Source organism: Schistocerca piceifrons, chromosome 3, assembly GCF_021461385.2.
Source record: "Schistocerca piceifrons isolate TAMUIC-IGC-003096 chromosome 3, iqSchPice1.1, whole genome shotgun sequence".
Classification (NCBI taxonomy): domain Eukaryota; kingdom Metazoa; phylum Arthropoda; class Insecta; order Orthoptera; family Acrididae; genus Schistocerca; species Schistocerca piceifrons.
In genome coordinates this window covers 116,095,549-116,114,572 of record NC_060140.1, presented here as the reverse complement: position 1 = coordinate 116,114,572, position 19,024 = coordinate 116,095,549, and the positions used below count along the sequence as shown (strand labels likewise).

Here is a 19,024-nt window from a genome sequence, read left to right as displayed (position 1 = left end):
AGGAAATCAGCAATTGTTGCTTTGTCTGCGACCGCTGCATTATGCGAGTAGAAGGTGTCCCAGGAATAGTAGTCAATATTAAGGGGTATGGCAGGAACGCTCATTTGAGGCAGAAGACTACATTGTGGACGTGTGCCCTGTTCCGAATAGTTTGTTTTTGGGCTTCTGGGGCGCATGTATGTGTCTTACACACCCAACCACTTTGACGTTTTCTTCTAGTCCAACTTGCTTAGTTGCTTTCACCCTCTTTGCTGGGAATGTCTTTCTGCCATTAAACTAGCCCGTTGAATGCGCAGTTGTGCATGGTTTGTTGTGAATGAAGTAATGCGAGGGACTGAGAGTGTATTAGAGGGAAGCATTGCTTAACCGAATCTGTGTAGGCGCGCTGGCTAAAATACCACACATCTAAGCTGATGAAGAAAATTCAGATAGGTGTGTGTTTACGACTTCTGAGATGGTAGCGTTCCTGCTGCTGTCGAAGAATACCTTTGGCGCCATCCGACAGGTCGAGTTCCTGATTGTCGAGTGTTTACCAGAGTTACGATGTTTACTAACCGTGGTTCATGTATGCGTATATGAACCTGACAATATATTTAACAATACGGAAAATAATTAACAGTGTACATTAAATAATTCAGAAGGAAGGAAGATTGGATTTAACGTCCCGTCGAAATAGGTGTATTAGAGACGGAGCACAAGCTCGGATTGTGTCAAGGATGGGGAAGAAAATCAGCCGTGCCCTTTCAAAGGTACCTTCCCAGCATTCGCCTGGAACGACTTGGAGAAATCACGGAAAACCTAAATTTGGATAGTCGGACGCAGGTTTGAACTGTCGTCCTCCCGAAAGCGAGTTCAGTGCGCTAACCACTGCGCCACCTCGCGTGGCGGAAAGCTTTCGGAATAGGGCGTGTGTCCACATGAAGTTTTTTGCTTCAAGTGATCGTTCCAGTCATATTCCTGAATATTGACCATTCCTCCTGGGACATCATGTACGCTGTGGCAGTGAACAGCGCAGAAAGAAGGAAACGTTCATTGTCGCTGAAAAAATTGATGAGTAGACGGAAGGAGAGGAAAAGCATATTTCTTCCAAAATAATTTCTTTTAGAGGACGAATACTCGTTTCGAAATTAATTGATGATGGCTGAGGATATTTACCGCTAACTTCTCGACATTGTGCAGCAGAAACTATCGTAGCAGGACGACGTGATTTTGGAAAGCAGTTACTGCTTACGAGAAGTTATCGGCTATCCTGAAATTCCATGGCACTGGTGAAGGCAAACTTTACTTTTGGTACGTAGACATTCAGACTGTCGGCACCACTTCCCTTTTAGGCCTCAGTGACACGTCTTTCTCGCCAAACCCATAGCTTTTATTTTTATTTCTTCCACTGTTATATGCAGCCTACATTTTAACATACGTAGTATTACGTTCAGCGATGTATCACATTTGTTCTTGTTGTTATAATCTTTACTTCTAATGTCAAAAAGACACAGCTCAGCTCAGATTGTTTCATTAAACCAGTCACGTGTTCTTTGCACCCAAGTTGCCATATTGTGTGCTCTTTCTCCTGGAAATCACTTTGTCAATGCGCCACGTGAGCTCTGAAGTGCAGGTGTTTAACTCACCCACTTCTGCTTGAAACCTGAATTAGGCGCGGCTCAGGACAGTTATTGGGTAACAATTCGAAAGGAAATATAACGAAACGTCCATTGATCACTTAAGCACATTTGTTAGTATTAACATTTAAACATTACGCGTGTGCATTATTCCAAAACAAAAAGGAATCCTGTATCCTGTTCGCACAGAACAGTGCTGATGCATTACAACAGCTGCTAGACGTGGCGACCACCAACGCTGTTACAGACATTGTAGTTACGAAGCATGTTCTGGTACACACTTTCCATCCCACCGGGTTTCTCCTCAATGTCTAGTGTAGAATTGAAACCGTCGACATGGGTTCCTATTCAAAATATTATGTACTCACTCCCGTCTACACCTTAGAAGTTTGTAACGGGAATTTCCGAACACCCTGTACATTTGCCATCGGTTGCTGCACGTTGGTCTATCGATAAACTCAGTCTTCGCACTCAAGTTTACACAAGCATTTTCACTATAATTGTGGGATAACGTTATTTGTAGAATTCAACTTTGCTTCACTGTCAGATTAAATCTCCGGACATCATGATCATTTCCAGACTGAATTATTCATAGCTTAGGAATTGAAATACATGAATGCGCCATTAATTCTTTAAATAAAATCCTAAATAGGGATTCTGATACTCATTTTAAATGACCCTTAGGTGGGCGTGTCGCTAATGGCAGGATAACAAATGGAAGCTTATATTCTTTTGTGATGTTGTTTGATAACACGTAAGATGGTGGTGTTAGCAATTGTGGCTTGATCTTTTAGTGCCCATTAGTTGCCCGCATCAAAGGAGATATGGGTGTGCATGTGTGGGTTTCAACATTAGTTGTTCAAATGCTACCCATACTTTAAATAATGTGGAATTTCTATCTAAACTATAAGTTCTGCAACAAACGATTACGTGAACCACAAAACTTGAAAACGCATGAATCTACTGGTTTGTTGTAAAAAATTGCTTTAAGTGATATGTTGAGTAATTAGTTGAGCATCTAAATCAACAGCAATTCCACATTCTTGAAGCAATTTGTGTGTACGTGTATGTATGTGTGTGTGTGTGTGTGTGTGTGTGTGTGTGTGTGTGGTGGAGTGTTCGTTTTTCTTTTTTGTGTAAGATATGTGGATAGCGCCTGAGCAATTGCGGTGGTATTTCTGGAATTATCGATAATAATAATATTAATCAATAATACTATGTAGAGCCTTACGTAGTTACTGCTGTTTCGCGCTGTTGATGAATTCATTTATCTATTTCGATTATTCCCATTTAAAGAGAGCGTTTGAACTTGAATTCCTTTATGATGATTGTTTATGTTTTTTCTGAGCCCAAATTTTCTTCGTGTGTTCACTGTGTTGTTTCTTTCGCTCCGCTGTCCATTTGCATCCTGGTCTCTTCTGTGTTGTGGTGTCAAAGTTATGTTATTTGATGATGTTCCTGAATTCAGTTCTATTTCCTGCATCGTTTACTGTTATGTGTGCTTGTCTGAGCTCCTCTTCAACTTTTTTTATCCATTTTGTTTTTCCCCTGCCTGAGTTGATGACTTTAAGAATTCGCTTTGAAATTCTGTTTCCATTCATCCTGTGGATATGCCCGTAGAACTGGATTCTTCTTTTCCTTACTGTATCCGTAATCTTGTCTGTATATTTATATAATTCTGATGTTGGTCTCTTCTTCCAGATTCCTTGCTCTTGTATCGGGCCAAAAATTTTCCTGAGAATTTTCCTTCCTTGTTTATCTATTTCTTTGATTTTAGTTTGCCCACCTATTTGTGTTGTTTCAGATGCATTCAGTGCCTCCGGAAGTACGACAGTGTTGTAGTGCTTCAATTGTGCGTTAATGGATATGGACTTTTTGTTATAATAGTTCCACGTGAATTTATATGCGTTCTCTCCGTTGGATCTTCTCTATCTCTTCTATGGACCCTATCTGGTACGGATCCCACACTGCTGAGCAATATTCAAGCAGTGGGCGAACAAGCGTACTGTAACCTACTTCCTTTGTTTTCGGGTTGCATTTCCTTAGGATTCTTCCAATGAATCTCAATCTGGCATATGCTTTACCGACGATCAACTTGATATGACCATTCCATTTTAAATCACTCCTAATGCGTACTCCCAGATAATTTATGGAATTAACTGCTTCCAGTTGCTGACCTGCTATATTGTAGCTAAATGATAAGGGATCTTTCTTTCTTTGTGTTCGCAGCACATTACACGTGTCTACATTGAGATTCAATTGCCATTCCCTGCACCATGCGTCAATTCGCTGGAGATCCTCCTGCATTTAAGTACAATTTTCCATTGTTACAACCTCTCGATATACCACAGCATCATCCGCAAAAAGCCTAAGTGAACTTCCGATGTCATCCACAAGGTCATTCATGTATATTGTGAATAGCAACGGTCCTACGACACTCCCCTGCGGGACACCTGAAACCACTCTTACTACGGAAGACTTCTCTCCATTGAGAATGACATGCTGCGTTCAGTTATCTAGGAATTCTTCAATCCAATCACACAATTGGTCTGATAGTCCATATGCTCTTACTTTGTTCATATTAAACGACTGTGGGGAACTGTATCGAACTATCACAAGAGGCCGTAGTTTCCGAATTGTTCCAGAGAAACGTATAAAAATGATCTTCAGACGCGTTTTTTTTCTGTAGGACTAGTAGTTTGTGTGTAACGAGCGAGAGAATATGTTAATATTTTGCGTGGTATTTCAAGGCGTTGTGGTAGGGGAATCTCAATTAGCCTGCATGAAATAACTGAATGGCCGTCATATATTTGTTGCCCTTGGAAGCAGTTAGATAGGCAACCACCAATTGCACCCGGTTGAAGGTATAAGCTGTTTAGGAATGTATGGGACGGGACAAATAGAACTGGCCCGGAGAACATTGTTCCAGGGTACAAAGAAACACATCAGAGGAAAGGAAGTAAAGTACACTACTGGCCATTAAAATTGCTGCACCAAGAAGAAATGCAGATGATACACAGGTATTCATTGAACAAATATATTGTACTAGAACTGACATGTGATTACATTTTCGCGCAATTTGGGTGCATAGATCCTGAGAAATCAGTACCCATAACAACCACCTCTGGCCGTAATAACGGCCTTGATACGCCTGGGCATTGAGTCAAGCAGAGCTTGGATGGCGTGTACAGGTACAGCTGCCCATGCAGCTTCAACACGATACCACAGTTCATCAAGAGTAGTGACTGGCGTATTGTGACGAGCCAGTTGCTGGGCCACCATTGACCAGACGTTTTCAATTGGTGAGAGATCAGGAGAATGTGCTGGCCAGGGCAGCAGTCGAACATTTTCTGTATCCAGAAAGGCCCGTACAGGACCTGCAACATGTGGTCGTGCATTATCCTGCTGAAATGTAGGGTTTCGCAGGGATCGAATGAAGGGTAGAGCCACGGTCCGTAACACATATGAAATGTAACGTCCACTGTTCAAAGTGCCGTCAATGCGAACAAGAGGTGACAGAGATGTGTAACCAATGGCATCGCATACCATCACGCCAGGTGATACGCCAGTATGGCGATGACGAATACACGCTTCCAATGTGCGTTCACCGCGATGTCGCCAAACACGGATGCGACCATCGTGATGCTGTAAACAGAACCTGGATTCATCCGAAAAAATGGCGTTTTACCATTCGTGCGCCCAGCTTCGTCGTTGAGTACACGATCGCAGGCGCTCCTGTCTGTGATGCAGCGTCAAGGGTATACGCAGCCATGGTTTCGGAGCTGATAATCCACGCTGCTGCAAACGTCGTCGAACTGTTCGTGCAGTTGGTTGTTGTCTTGAAAACGTCCCCATCTGTTGACTCAGGGATCGAGACGTGGCTGCACCATCCGTCATCTCGATTGCTAGTGATACGAGGCCGTTGGGATACAGTACGCCGTTCCGTATTACCCTCCTGAACACACCGATTCCATATTCTGCTAACAGTCATTGGATCTCGACCAACGCGAGCAGCAGTGTCGCGATACGATAAACCGCAATGGCGATAGGCTACAATACGACCTTTATCAAAGTCGGAAACGTGATGGTACGCATTTCTCCTCCTTACACGAGGCATCACAACAACGTTTCACCAGGCAACGCCGGTCAACTGCTGTTTGTGTATGAGAAATCGGTTGGAAACTTTCGTCATATCAGGACGTTGTAGGTGTCGCCAGCAGCGCCAACCTTGTGTGAATGCTCTGAAAAGCTAATCATTTGCGTATCAGAGCATCTTCTTCCTGTCGGTTAAATTTCGCTTCCGTAGCACGTCATCTTCGTGGTGTAGCAATTTTAATGGCCAGTAGTGTAATATGTAGAGCCATACGTAGTTACTGCTGTTTCGTGCTGTCAATTAATTCATTTACAACTTGGAGAAGACATTTTCTTGAGATATTTAGGATTTGTGACGTATATGTATTACTTTTGTCATCAGCGATGTACGAGATGGAGCGCAACATCTGTGTGTAGTGGTTGCACTATGTGAGGAACCTGTAACCTCTACGGCATTGAGGGTACTAATTGAGGAACAGTAAAGACCCTTACAAAAGTGTGATAGCAGTAACAGTCTTTTGAAACTAATTTAGTTTCGTGGCTGAAACAGAATCGAATAGCTTAGTTTTTGTCCCTCAAAAAATTTCATTTTACTCCCTCCCAGGTTGGGAACCACTGCACTAAGTGGACTGTTGGCCGGTGCATTCACAGCTGATGGATAAAGATAGCAGAGTGTTCGCGTCGGCTCGTGAGCTTACGTAGTGCGGTTTGTGTGCCCGCAGGCTGAGCCCGGTGGCTGCTATGGCCGTGTCTCCGGCGCCGCCGCCGGGCCGCGCCGGCGCGCAGAGCCCGCCGCATCCGCAGCCGCAGCCTCCGCCCCAGCGCCGGTGGCCGGCGGGCCGAGCCGGCGCAGCGCCGGCGCGCGCGGGCAGTAGCAGCCGCCTGCTGGCGTCGCGACGCGCCCCCGGCGGCCGGCCGGCCGGCTACGGCGCCGCCATCGCCATGCCGAGCAGCCTGCGCTCGCTGGTGAGCGGCCGCCGCGCCGCCACCGCCGGCTCGTCGGCCAGCCTCTACACCGAGTCGACGAGCGGCTCGTCGCCGCGCCTGTCGGCCATGCGCAAGTGCGAGACGGTGCTGGCGCTCGCCGAGGCGCCCGCGCTGCGCCCCGTCAACCGGCTGCGCGTGCCGCCGCCCGCCGGCGGAGGCGGGCTGTGCTCTCGCTGCTCATCCCTGCTCTCGCTCGCCTCGTCGTCGAGGTACTCGCTCAACACGGCTACGGCCAGCTTCGTGCCGCAGCCGCCGGCGCCCGCGCCCGCCCTGCTCTGCAAGCTCTGCCTGCAGGAAGTCCCGCCGCGACACGTCGTCCAGCTCGCAGACTGCGCCTGCGAGTACTGTATCGAGGTGAGTACCCCACAGTGATAAGCGGGTCGGGCCGTCAACTACAGTGTGATAGTATACGAGGTCTGTTCAAAAAATTCTGGAACTTTGTACACAAAATTTTTCTGCTCTTACATTTTACTTATTGTGCACGGCCTCCTTCGAAATACTCTCCTCCACAATTGATACACCGCTCCCTACCCTGTTTCCACTTCGGAAACACTTTTCTGGATCGCGTCAGGCGCCATGTGCGAATTTTCTTTTATTTCGTTTATCGTTGCAAATCTTCGTGCTTGCAACGGAGTCCGCTGAGGCCAGGACTGGAGAGTATGATGAGATAGCGCATTGTTTCGTTTTTTGTGCAGTAGTCACGTACCAACAGGGATGAATGTACGGGTGTGTTTTCGTGATGCAAGAGCCGTTAATTGTCTCGCCACATCTCAGGTCGTTCCATTCTCAAATTTTCTCGCAGGCGTCACAACACATTCCGATAGTAACATCAAAAATGGTTCAAATGGCTCTGAGCACTATGGGACTCACCTTCTGAGGTCATCAGTCCCCTAGACCTACTTAAACCTAACTAACCTAAGGACATCACACACATCCATGCCCGAGGCAGGATTCGAACCTTACCGTAGCGGTCTCCCGGTTCCAGACTGTAGCGCCTAGAACCGCACGCCCACTCCGGCCGGCAATAGTAACATCAATTAACAGTTTGCCCCTGCGGCATGACTTCATGATCAACTAATCCTTCAAAGTCAAAGAAGACTATCGAGATGGCTTTGACCTTTGACCTGACCTGACGAGCTTTTTTTGGTCTTGAAAAACTTTTCCCGACCCATTGTGAAGACCGAACCTTAATCTCGAACATGATAACCGCGGACTCGTGTCTCATCACCAGTTGTGATTCTCTTAAGGAAAATCTCGTTTTCATTTGGGCGATCCAAAAGCTCTTAATAGAATGCGAGGAGAAGATCTTTCTGTTCTTGACACATGAGCCGTGGGACGAATTTCGCGGCAACACGATGCATTCCGCGTTGCTGTGTCAGGTTTTAAGATGTGATGCAACTGAAATTCTTCTGAAATGTCTCGGAATGTCAAGCACAATTTCATTGGCGCCGGCCGGAGTGGCCGTGCGGTTTGAGGTCTACAGTCTGGAACCGAGCGACCGCTACGGTCGCAGGTTCGAATCCTGCCTCGGGCATGGATGTGTGTGATGTCCTTAGGTTAATTAGGTTTAATTAGTTCTAAGTTCTAGGCGACTGATGACCTCAGAAGTTAAGTCGCATAGTGCTCAGAACCAACCAATTTCATTGACGTTCCTGAAGAGCTTCATCGGTAGACGTTGAAGGCCGACTTGAACGAGGGTCATCTTTAACTTCCATCCGGCCATTTTTAAACTATGTGAACCATTTGTAATAATGAATACATTTTAAGCATTCATCGCCGTAGGCTTCTTGCCTCATTTGGTAAGTCTCTGTAAAGGTTTTCTTGTGTTTCACGCAAAATTTAATGCAGGCGCGTTGTTCCACCAATTCTGACATCTCGAAATTCGCAAACTGTGCAACACAATATTCTACTCAATACAGCACTGAACAATAACTAACTAACAATAACTAACGGACATCTACAACAGTGGAACTTCCGGCAGTTAAACATTAAACACAAGCGTGTCCATGGATCCCAACAGCATTTCGCTCCAACCTGGCACTGACGCGAGATTACGAATGTTCCCTGAATTTTTTTAAACAGATATCCTATCTACGAGGGTGTCTCAAATACAAACTGGATTTTGTCAGAAAATATCATTTATTGAGAAACAGAAGGCAGTTACAATTTATTTTTCCACATATTTTCCCGCTTTAGAAATACATTTCTCGCAGCGAGAAGGATGAGATTTTATCGCAGCATCGTAGACGGGAGCCGGTTGCGTCTGGACCCAAACGTGCACGAATTGCTCCACGCTCTCGACGCGTTCAAATCGTTGCTCTCCTAGAGCTTCTTTAAGCGGTCCAAACAAATGGAAATCATAGCGCGATAGGTCCGCTCTGTAAGTTGAGTCCAATGCATTTCCTGTGGTTTGGATACCGTTCTAAGCTGCAGCATGCGGCCTTGCACTGTCGTGGAGCGGCACGACCTGTTGAATTGCTTGGTCTCGTCTTTTGCAGCGTTATGCATCCCTCACCTTCTTCAACAGCTCGCAGAACTACACAGCATTGTTTGTGCATTGCTCATGCAAAAAAATCAATGAGCAAAATGCCTTGCCGGTTGGAAAAAAAAGTTGAAAGAACTGTGCCAGCTGACAGTCGAGTTTTGCCTTTCATGTTTGGATTCGGCAGTGAAGGAATGGAGCGACGTTTCGTCGCAGATGACGATCTGACTCAAAAATGGATCACTTTCTTCCTCAAACCTTGCTGTACGCCTCTGACAGACCTCCAAACGTCTCAACTTTTGATTTTCGGTCAAAAGGCGGGTGACCATCTGGAACACACTTTGCGGAACTGTATGTCATTTGTGATGATCGCCTGATAGCTGCCATAACTTATTTCGACCTGTTCTGCACTTTCTGATACCCTCGCCCGCCGATAGCCTCCTAGAATGTCTCGAACGCACAAATGTTTTCGTCTATAATGCTGGTCAGTGGATGGCGATCGTGTTGTTGATTATGCCAGTCAAACACTCGCGTCCTTGACAGTGTTTGCTCACCGAACTGCGCAGTCACTCTCTGGAAAATACCCGTATGTAACCACTGACCGAAAATCTTGCGCCTGTGACCTTTCCTGGACGTCGTGGCAGTGGTGCTACCTCGGTCAAGACGCACATTGTGACAGTGTCAGTACAGTGATCACTATCTCGATCTGTATCCCATAGAAGGCTGAAGTAGTTGTCCGGACCTGCCCACCTCTGTGCCTAGATTACCATAGGCTCGCCGGCCGAAGTGGCCGTGCGGTGCTAGGCGCTGCAGTCTAGAACCGAGCGACCGCTACGGTCGCAGGTTCGAATCCTGCCTCGGGCATGGATGTGTGTGATGTCCTTAGGTTAGTTAGGTTTAATTAGTTCTAAATTCTAGGCGACGGATGACCTCAGAAGTTAAGTCGCATAGTGCTCAGAGCCATTTGAACCATAGGCTCAACAGGTTTTGACTCCTTCGAGCCCTCCGAAGTCTTCGTCCATCGCACCCACAAATACACAGTCCAGTCACATTAATCTGACCACCGCTTATGTACAATGTCAACGTGCAATAACCACTCACAGGCGGCAGCACTAGCAATTGGGGGGGGGGGGGTTATGTAAAGAATGCCGAGAAGACGCAGAAAGCAGTGCAGTCATTGTCTTAATGCAGATATATAACGATTTATCTGACGTCCAAAAGGGCACGATCATTGACTTTCGGGCCTAAGGGGGAAGCATTTTCGAAATGGCTAAGTTTGTGGATTGTTCTCGTGCTGCGATGATTAAAGCATACCGCACATGGCAAAGTGGTGCTATACAGACCTGGTGCCGAGGCAACTGTGATGTACCAAGGACCAGTGATGACAGGGCCAAGCGACGGTTCTGGAGATGTGTATGGGTGAATAGACGCTCAAGCGCAACTATTGAGCAGCTGACGAACCATACGAACGGACTACTAACGGTGTTTCCTCAACCGACTTTTAGGGAATGTTGCTGCATATGGGTCTCCGGAGCATGCACCTGGTTCAAGCACCCAACTTGATTGCTGTTCATCGGCGACAAAGGCTGAAATTGGAACGCCAATACCGCAACTAGACGTCCTCATTGAGTAACGACTGGTGGCCTTTTCAGATGAATAACGTCTTATGCTCCATCAGACAGATGGCGTTTTGTGTGCACGGCGTGAAACACCCCCCGCCCCCCAACAATCATCAGAAGGGTCCAGCCTGGAAGAGTGAACCCTATGATGTGGGAAATGTTTTGTTTTGTGCCATTCCCTGGGTAATCTCGTGATTCTGCTAGGCACAATGGATCAACAAAAATATGCATCCATCCTTGGGGACCATGTCCACCTCTACTTGCAGTTTGTTTTTTCTCGGCAAGATGGCACCTATCAGCAAGCCAGTGTAACATGCCATACAGCTCACAGTGTACGTGCGTGGTTCGAAGAGTACCATACTGAGTTTACCATATTCCCCAGGCTACCGAACTCCTGGATTTAAACGCAATCGAGAATCTCTGGGACCACCTCGATCGGGCTGTTCACGCCATGGATCCTCATCCGAGAAACGTATCGCGTCGTGCCACGATACTAGAGTCAGCAAGGCTCCACATCCCTGTCGGTACCTTGCACAGCCTCATTTTCTCTCTTCCTGCACGTCGCTTCCCGCGCCCGGGTTCCCGGGTTCGATTCCCGGCGGGGTCAGGGATTTTCTCTGCCTCGTGATGACTGGGTGTTGTGTGGTGTCCTTAGGTTAGTTAGGTTTAAGTAGTTCTAAGTTCTAGGGGACTGATGACCGTAGATGTTAAGTCCCATAGTGCTCAGAGCCATTTGAACCATTTTTTCCTGCACGTCTCACAATGGTCCACGCTACAATAGGTTCAGGCTTTTGACCAGTGGTCACATTAATGTGAGTCGACAGTGTGCATTACTACTGGTGTTGACTTTATTTCTCGCACCACACTTGAGTAACCGTCGAGGACACTTACACGTTGCGTCCACCATACATCTCGCAGTGCCTGAAAATGCCCATTACCCAAAGATTGTGTAGTCACAAATATTTTTGTAGATAACCAGCGTGAGGTCGGCCAAGAGCATAATTAGGTCCCAGACAGCAACTCTGTTACTGGTGTCTCCCAAGTGTGGCCTGACACTTTAGACGACCTCAAAACTTACCTCCATACCTCCCTACTGAGGAAGACACCAGTGTTGGCATCATTCTTCTAACCACATTGGACAAGTCACTAACGAGGTTGCTTTCGCCCAACCTCTACCATACTCTTCTGGAGAACGACTGCTACTTTGTTCTTGGGATTGCGTAATTTTCCGATAGTTTTATGGTTAAATGTCTTGTAATTTGCCAAGGGACTTCGTCGTGTCCACAGTGGGCCTCAGATACTAGTGAATCACAAGTCACCATGTGGCCCAACAACTTAAACAACTGTACCCCTTGTTGTATAGTGACACACCCACATATCACTCGTGTTATCAAAATTACTCTCACTTCGTTCGGCTATTAACCACCAAGTATGCTATGGCGAACTTCTTCTGAACAGTTTATGCTGTCCGTAACGTCCGTTTCCCTACAGAACGCCCAACATGGGGAGTGGATTGTACAAGCAAGCGTCTTGGGTAATTACCGTGGAATGTACCAAACTGACTCTCGGGCAACTAGTGAATCCCCAGAAATGATGATCTCAGCCAAGTTACTCACATCCCATCGTCCGGACCGTTGCGTCCTCTCCTCCGCGACTCAGTCGACATAATTAGACATGGCCTCTCACAGATAAGACAGCCTGAAGATTAACCAGACTAAGAGGTCAGGAGGGTACCCATATAACATTGGCTGCAATTTTCTTCCCTTTGATACGAACGAAGGAAATTCGGTTGATAATCATACGAGATGCGGTCCATTAACGCACGCGCAGAGATGCCCCCCTTTGTCACCATACCCTAAGTGACACAGTTTCTGGGCTGGGCTGGACCCGTCATCATATTGGACATGAAAGGTATCTTGATTCGCGACATAGCGAAGTCTGACCGCAGTTTTCGCCTGTATGTGGCGCGCCTATCACACAGATTTTGTTTATTAAACTGATTGCACTTGAAATACCTAAGTTAACTTCATTAGTGATTGTTTAAGATGTGCGGAAGAAACCGCGAGTAACATTTGGAGGCATCTGTGGATTCAAAGGCGCGTAATATGTTGAAGACAAATCCTTAAAAATACTGCATTTCTTCCCAGACAGAAAATCATTATAACGTACTGGAAGTGTTGTCAAATTTTGTTTTTCTACTTTGTTTACTTTCCTATACTTTTTTTGCTTTCTTTTAATTCATCTCAGTTTTCTGTGACATGGCCGGCCGAAGTGGCCGTGCGGTTAAAGGCGCTGCAGTCTGGAACCGCAAGACCGCTACGGTCGCAGGTTCGAATCCTGCCTCGGGCATGGATGTTTGTGATGTCTTTAGGTTAGTTAGGTTTAACTAGTTCTAAGTTCTAGGGGACTAATGACCTCAGCAGTTGAGTCCCATAGTGCTCAGAGCCATTTGAACCATTTCTGTGACATGATCGGTGGAAATGCACATAGACATTAATTGAGTAACACATTGTAGGGTTTTAGACTTTTAACCACCGACGGCACGTTTCTCGAAATTTTGTTGTAATAGATCGTACTGAAATGACGCATAATATGACACAGCACCTACGTATAGTATATTTTCATAGTACTTTATAATTCAGTTTTAGCACTTTGGTTTTGTCAGCTGTGATGCCACATGGCGCCTCCTCTACTCTGCGTGTGTCGGAGAAAGCTGTCTTGCATCCTGTTGGTTTACGTTTCATAGCATATTGTCGAAATATGACAGTAGCCGTTGCGTCTTTCACACGTGTGAAAACTTCGCAGAGCGAAATTCCACCTTATGGTGTCGTATAGCAATGAGAAAAAAAGGAAAAGAAAAAGAGAAGAGGGGGAAAAAACATAGAGGCTAAACCCTGAGCATTCGGGAGCTTCTCCGGAGCTGTCAAATATTCTTACCCACATAAGGATAATTGTTTAAGACAAACAATGTCGGACATTCAGATTAGGTAAGACATGCCTCAAGTGAACAGCCTTATCGTAAAATCCGAGTGGCTCGTGGAAGTTGATACTGTTTGATTTCTTGTGACGCTTGGCTTTCGCACGACCTTTAATCTGTTATCGCGGGAATTCCGTTTTCCGAGGTCCTAATAACGTTGAAACGGACCAGTAGGGAGTTTAAGTGGTGAATGTTAACTGTGCTTAATTTCTGACAGAGTGGTCTGATCTGGATCTGGAGTGTATCTGAGTACAGTGTTCGTATCAATGGGGTAGCAGTTACGACTTATTGCTGCCCCTAACTCAAGCGAGGCTGGCTGCCTTTACCTATACAGTGTCGTAAGTGTTGAAAGTTGATGAGGGTCCGACGATACTTGTCTCCTATGTTGACTGCGGCGTAATTAAATGGCGTTGCTGAAGTCGCGTGCGTAGCACATCGTCCGGGCCACGCGTACTACCTCAGTTTATGCTTGCTGTGCAACTTCTTGTACATAGAAGAGGAAGGGTCCCTACGCATTCACTGATTTCCTTCGAGCCGTCCCGATGTGGCCTTTTGGCCGAGAGTGCCTAGAGAAGATTTATTTTTTAATCAGACTTGCATGCGACATAAATGAGTTTGGTAAACCGTATGCTGCAGCGGCATAACGACCCTTTGTTGTCAGAAACAGCTAAACGAATTGTCAGATCTTCGACAAGAAGTCCTCACGGACAGTGTAATCCGACGCAATTCCCAGACAGACTCTAGAAGGTTGCCTTTAAATAATTGAAGAAATGGAGCGGCATACATGTGATTATTGCACCAGACCTCAGTGCGTAGCATGATGGTCTTGCAACAGTAGAGTCGATGGTATAATTCGTGTTAGAAACATTTTTTTTACTTTTATTTGAGTTCTATATTTATTTTCAATTGGGAATATTATTTAACACACGTTGGATCATAATTTTTTGTAATGATTACGTCCCACTATTATTAATTTAATTGCGTGGAAATAAAATGAAATTTTATACAGAGATATGAACTGCCAGATTGTTCAATTATACATATATACATATATAACTTTTTTTAAATTTTCTGTTTCATGTTTCGTGTTTTTTGTACCAAATTTTAATTCATAGTGCGTAGTCTCAATGGAGTATGCTCAATAATTAAAATTAAAAATTACTATTGAAGATTTGTTAATTTATTTATTAATATTTCAAGTAGATAATAAATATAGAAACCAGTAAAAATTTTAAAAAAATGCTCCTAGCGTCTTTACAGTTACAATATTCGTAGGCTACGCACACAGCTACCAGCCGTCGATCTGTTGACAATTCTGTACTTCAAGGCGCCCCAAGATCATATTCAGAGACGCTCCTTTTTTAGATTGTTTGAGAAATGCGTCGTAATCTTTTAGGAAATTGATTTCCAGGATTGACCTAATATGAACAAAATGGAAAGGAGCCAGTCAGTAAGGAAGATCTCGTTGTTAATAGTGTATGTGGTAAAGGCGACTGCGATCTTTGGGACAATGAATTGGCAGATAAGCTCGATAAATATTTTATAATAATAGCTTGTCAAGGAATGAGAGGGGAATATAATTTTAGAAATGTAACCAAAAGTTTAACGATTTGTGTTTTTGAAGAAGATTGTTTTAGAGAAATTTCATGCGACAATATTACTAAATAGCCATTGTGTGGGAAAACGTGGGTATGTGGATGGAGTTGGCAGGACGCACATCGGCAACTATGAACATGAAGTACAGGGCAGTAACAATATTCGTGATGTTTCTCCACACTGGAGAAGGATACGTTAGGCTGCGATCGTGTATTAAGATGCAAAATTCACCGTGCAAGCCAGGACCTGCGATCTTATACAGGGTGAATATGAATGAAACCGTCAGGATTTAATAAATATTTTAACTTCTTGAGTTCGGACGTAGTAAGCTACACTGTTGTTATTTCTCACTTTTAGTTTCATTGAAACAGAGCTGTAATACACTGAAACTCCAAAATAAGTATGTATATGATAGCTGCATGGTGTACCACCACTCCCCCTCCCCTTGTACTGCGAAGTATTCACATTGTTTTTCCGCGCCCACCGTGGTAAGTTAGAACAAGTACTCTTTTGTAATAGATAAACTGCGAGGATGTTAGATTCTTTAAGGGTCACCACTCAGTTAACAATTGAAAATTTTAAAGTTCCAAATGTCACGTAAAATTTTTCAAGGTGATATGGCAGACTTAATAAAAAGATGGTTGGATAATGTCACGAGAGATCCTTTGCGGAGAACAACTTAAAAGAGAAACAGCGATAAACAATCGAACGATTACAGATCCAACGGATACAGTTTTTGCTCCAAATTACCACTCATGAACGCAATACGTGAACAATAAACCGCTGTACTTGAAAATATTGATTAGGGTTGGGTCCACAGCCTTTGTGTAGTTTTTGAATATTGTCATTCCGCTCATGGCTACAGCCACAAGCGGCGTAGCTACACTCCTGGAAATTGAAATAAGAACACCGTGAATTCATTGTCCCAGGAAGGGGAAACTTTATTGACACATTCCTGGGGTCAGATACATCACATGATCACACTGACAGAACCACAGGCACATAGACACAGGCAACAGAGCATGCACAATGTCGGCACTAGTACAGTGTATATCCACCTTTCGCAGCAATGCAGGCTGCTGTTCTCCCATGGAGACGATGGTAGAGATGCTGGATGTAGTCCTGTGGAACGGCTTGCCATGCCATTTCCACCTGGCGCCTCAGTTGGACCAGCGTTCGTGCTGGACGTGCAGACCGCGTGAGACGACGCTTCATCCAGTCCCAAACATGCTCAATGGGGGACAGATCCGGAGATCTTGCTGGCCAGGGTAGTTGACTTACACCTTCTAGAGCACGTTGGGTGGCACGGGATACATGCGGACGTGCATTGTCCTGTTGGAACAGCAAGTTCCCTTGCCGGTCTAGGAATGGTAGAACGATGGGTTCGATGACGGTTTGGATGTACCGTGCACTATTCAGTGTCCCCTCGACGATCACCAGTGGTGTACGGCCAGTGTAGGAGATCGCTCCCCACACCATGATGCCGAGTGTTGGCCCTGTGTGCCTCGGTCGTATGCAGTCCTGATTGTGGCGCTCACCCGCACGGCGCCAAACACGCATACGACCATCATTGGCACCAGGGCAGAAGCGACTCTCATCGCTGAAGACGACACGTCTCCATTCGTCCCTCCATTCACGCCTGTCGCGACACCACTGGAGGCGGGCTGCACGATGTTGGGGCGTGAGCGGAAGACGGCCTAACGGTGTGCGGGACCGTAGCCCAGCTTCATGGAGACGGTTGCGAATGGTCTCGCCGATACCCCAGGAGCAACAGTGTCCCTAATTTGCTGGGAAGTGGCGGTGCGGTCCCCTACGGCACTGCGTAGGATCCTACGGTCTTGGCGTGCATCCGTGCGTCGCTGCGGTCCGGTCCCAGGTCGACGGGCACGTGCACCTTCCGCCGACCACTGGCGACAACATCGATGTACTGTGGAGACCTCACGCCCCACGTGTTGAGCAATTCGGCGGTACGTCCACCCGGCCTCCCGCATGCCCACTATACGCCCTCGCTCGAAGTCCGTCAACTGCACATACGGTTCACGTCCACGCTGTCGCGGCATGCTACCAGTGTTAAAGACTGCGATGGAGCTCCGTATGCCACGGCAAACTGGCTGACACTGACGGCGGCGGTGCACAAATGCTGCGCAGCTAGCGCCATTCGACGGCCAACACCGCGGTTCCTGGTGTGTCCGCTGTGCCGTGCGTGTGATCATTGCTTGTACAGCCCTCTCGCAGTGTCCGGAGCAAGTATGGTGGGTCTGACACACCGGTGTCAATGTGTTCTTTTTTCCATTTCCAGGAGTGTACATTATCGCTAACGAAACTACTTGTTGCGAATTATATTAACGACAATTTTAAATTGCCGTATCTGAACATGCAGAAATATGACATGTGTAGCAACTTTTTATGTGTGTTGAAACACTGGTAATATTAAATATGGGTGCCTTTCTGTTCGATGGCCGTATGTTTAAAGAACTGACCACCTGAAATGTTTTGCCTAGGTGACATGTTTTTAAGTTAGTAGGAACACCGTACCAACTCCAATAGTTTCGTGTTACGGAAAACATCAATCCTTGGTTGGGGGCAATGCTGGTGTCTTTTGAGCCACCAACGACTTGCAGTTAATCTTGCAGTATCACCTTCGGATACGTTGCAGCAGCTTGTGGTTGAAATGCCGCCATTCAGGGCCACTGGCGAGGAGGTCGTTCGCGTTGTGGCCGAGCGTTTCTAGGTGCTTCAGTCTGGAACCGCGCGACCGCTACGGTCGCAAGTTCGAATCCTGCCTCGGGCATGGTTGTGCGTGATGTCCTTAGGTTAGTTAGGTTTAAGTAGTTCTAAGTTTTAGGGGACTGATCACCTCAGCTGTTAAGTCCCATAGTGCTCAGAGCCACTTGAATTTGTTCGCGTTGTCAGCTGTTGCAACTAGCGGTGACGCATCTTTGCCTTAGATTTGCTCCTTCCGCGCTGCCACAAGGGCAGCGTCTCGCGTGAACCATCTGGGTTGAACCGCTTTTCACCGGTTGAGATACACGAGACGGAGTTCCCTTCACAAACAGCTCTCACCCCACTGCACTAGCAGGGAATTCATATCAGTGCTTCATTCTGACTTCGCGGCCAAACGTCAGTTTTGTGATAAACGTTAACTAAAACACCGTGTAAGCGAACGCTTGTCGTTAAGTACAGTAAAGTTGTTATAAGGAAAGGCAGCGTTTACCTTTTCATTGGAGCTTTGTTTGTTAATTAATGCGGTATGTACGAAGTACTGCCAGATGAGATGCTCTCGACTAAAGCCATTAAAAATCCTCTGGGGATGGAAAACTTTTAGATTTCTAATACGATACGTTATCTGCTGACGTAATTACCAAAATCGAGCATTATAACCTGTTTCCATTAAAACCGCTGTAAACGAAATGTGCCTTATCAGTAAAGACAGTCAGCGCCTATTATCGTCGAATATGTTGTCATAATGACTGAAGCACGTTGATTACCGTAAAGGTATACGTCTGAGTAGTTTGTTGATACGTGCTTATACTTTGACTTACTAGCCCAATTCAAATTCTCCGACCTTTGTATTTCTGTCTTTGACCCTTCTGTATGTAGACCACTTAACTGAATGAGTCAAGCCTGCATTAAGCTTCCAGAAAAGACGTTATCA

General features: G+C 45.9%; 1 protein-coding gene and 1 long non-coding RNA gene across 2 annotated transcripts in view; both read left to right on the top strand.

The window, feature by feature from the left end:
- LOC124789621 overlaps positions 1-6,544 on the top strand; it is a 347,522-nt gene extending 340,978 nt beyond the window's left edge. The window contains exon 3 of the long non-coding RNA XR_007016145.1: positions 6,431-6,544. This is a non-coding gene — a long non-coding RNA (uncharacterized LOC124789621). The remainder of the gene's footprint in view (positions 1-6,430) is intronic.
- Positions 6,545-6,650: 106 nt separating this feature from the next.
- Positions 6,651-19,024, top strand: part of LOC124788440 (E3 ubiquitin-protein ligase RNF144A-like) — a 137,784-nt gene continuing 125,410 nt past the window's right edge. The window contains exon 1 of the mRNA XM_047255712.1: positions 6,651-7,049. Coding sequence (XP_047111668.1) covers positions 6,651-7,049 — 399 coding nt within the window. The remainder of the gene's footprint in view (positions 7,050-19,024) is intronic.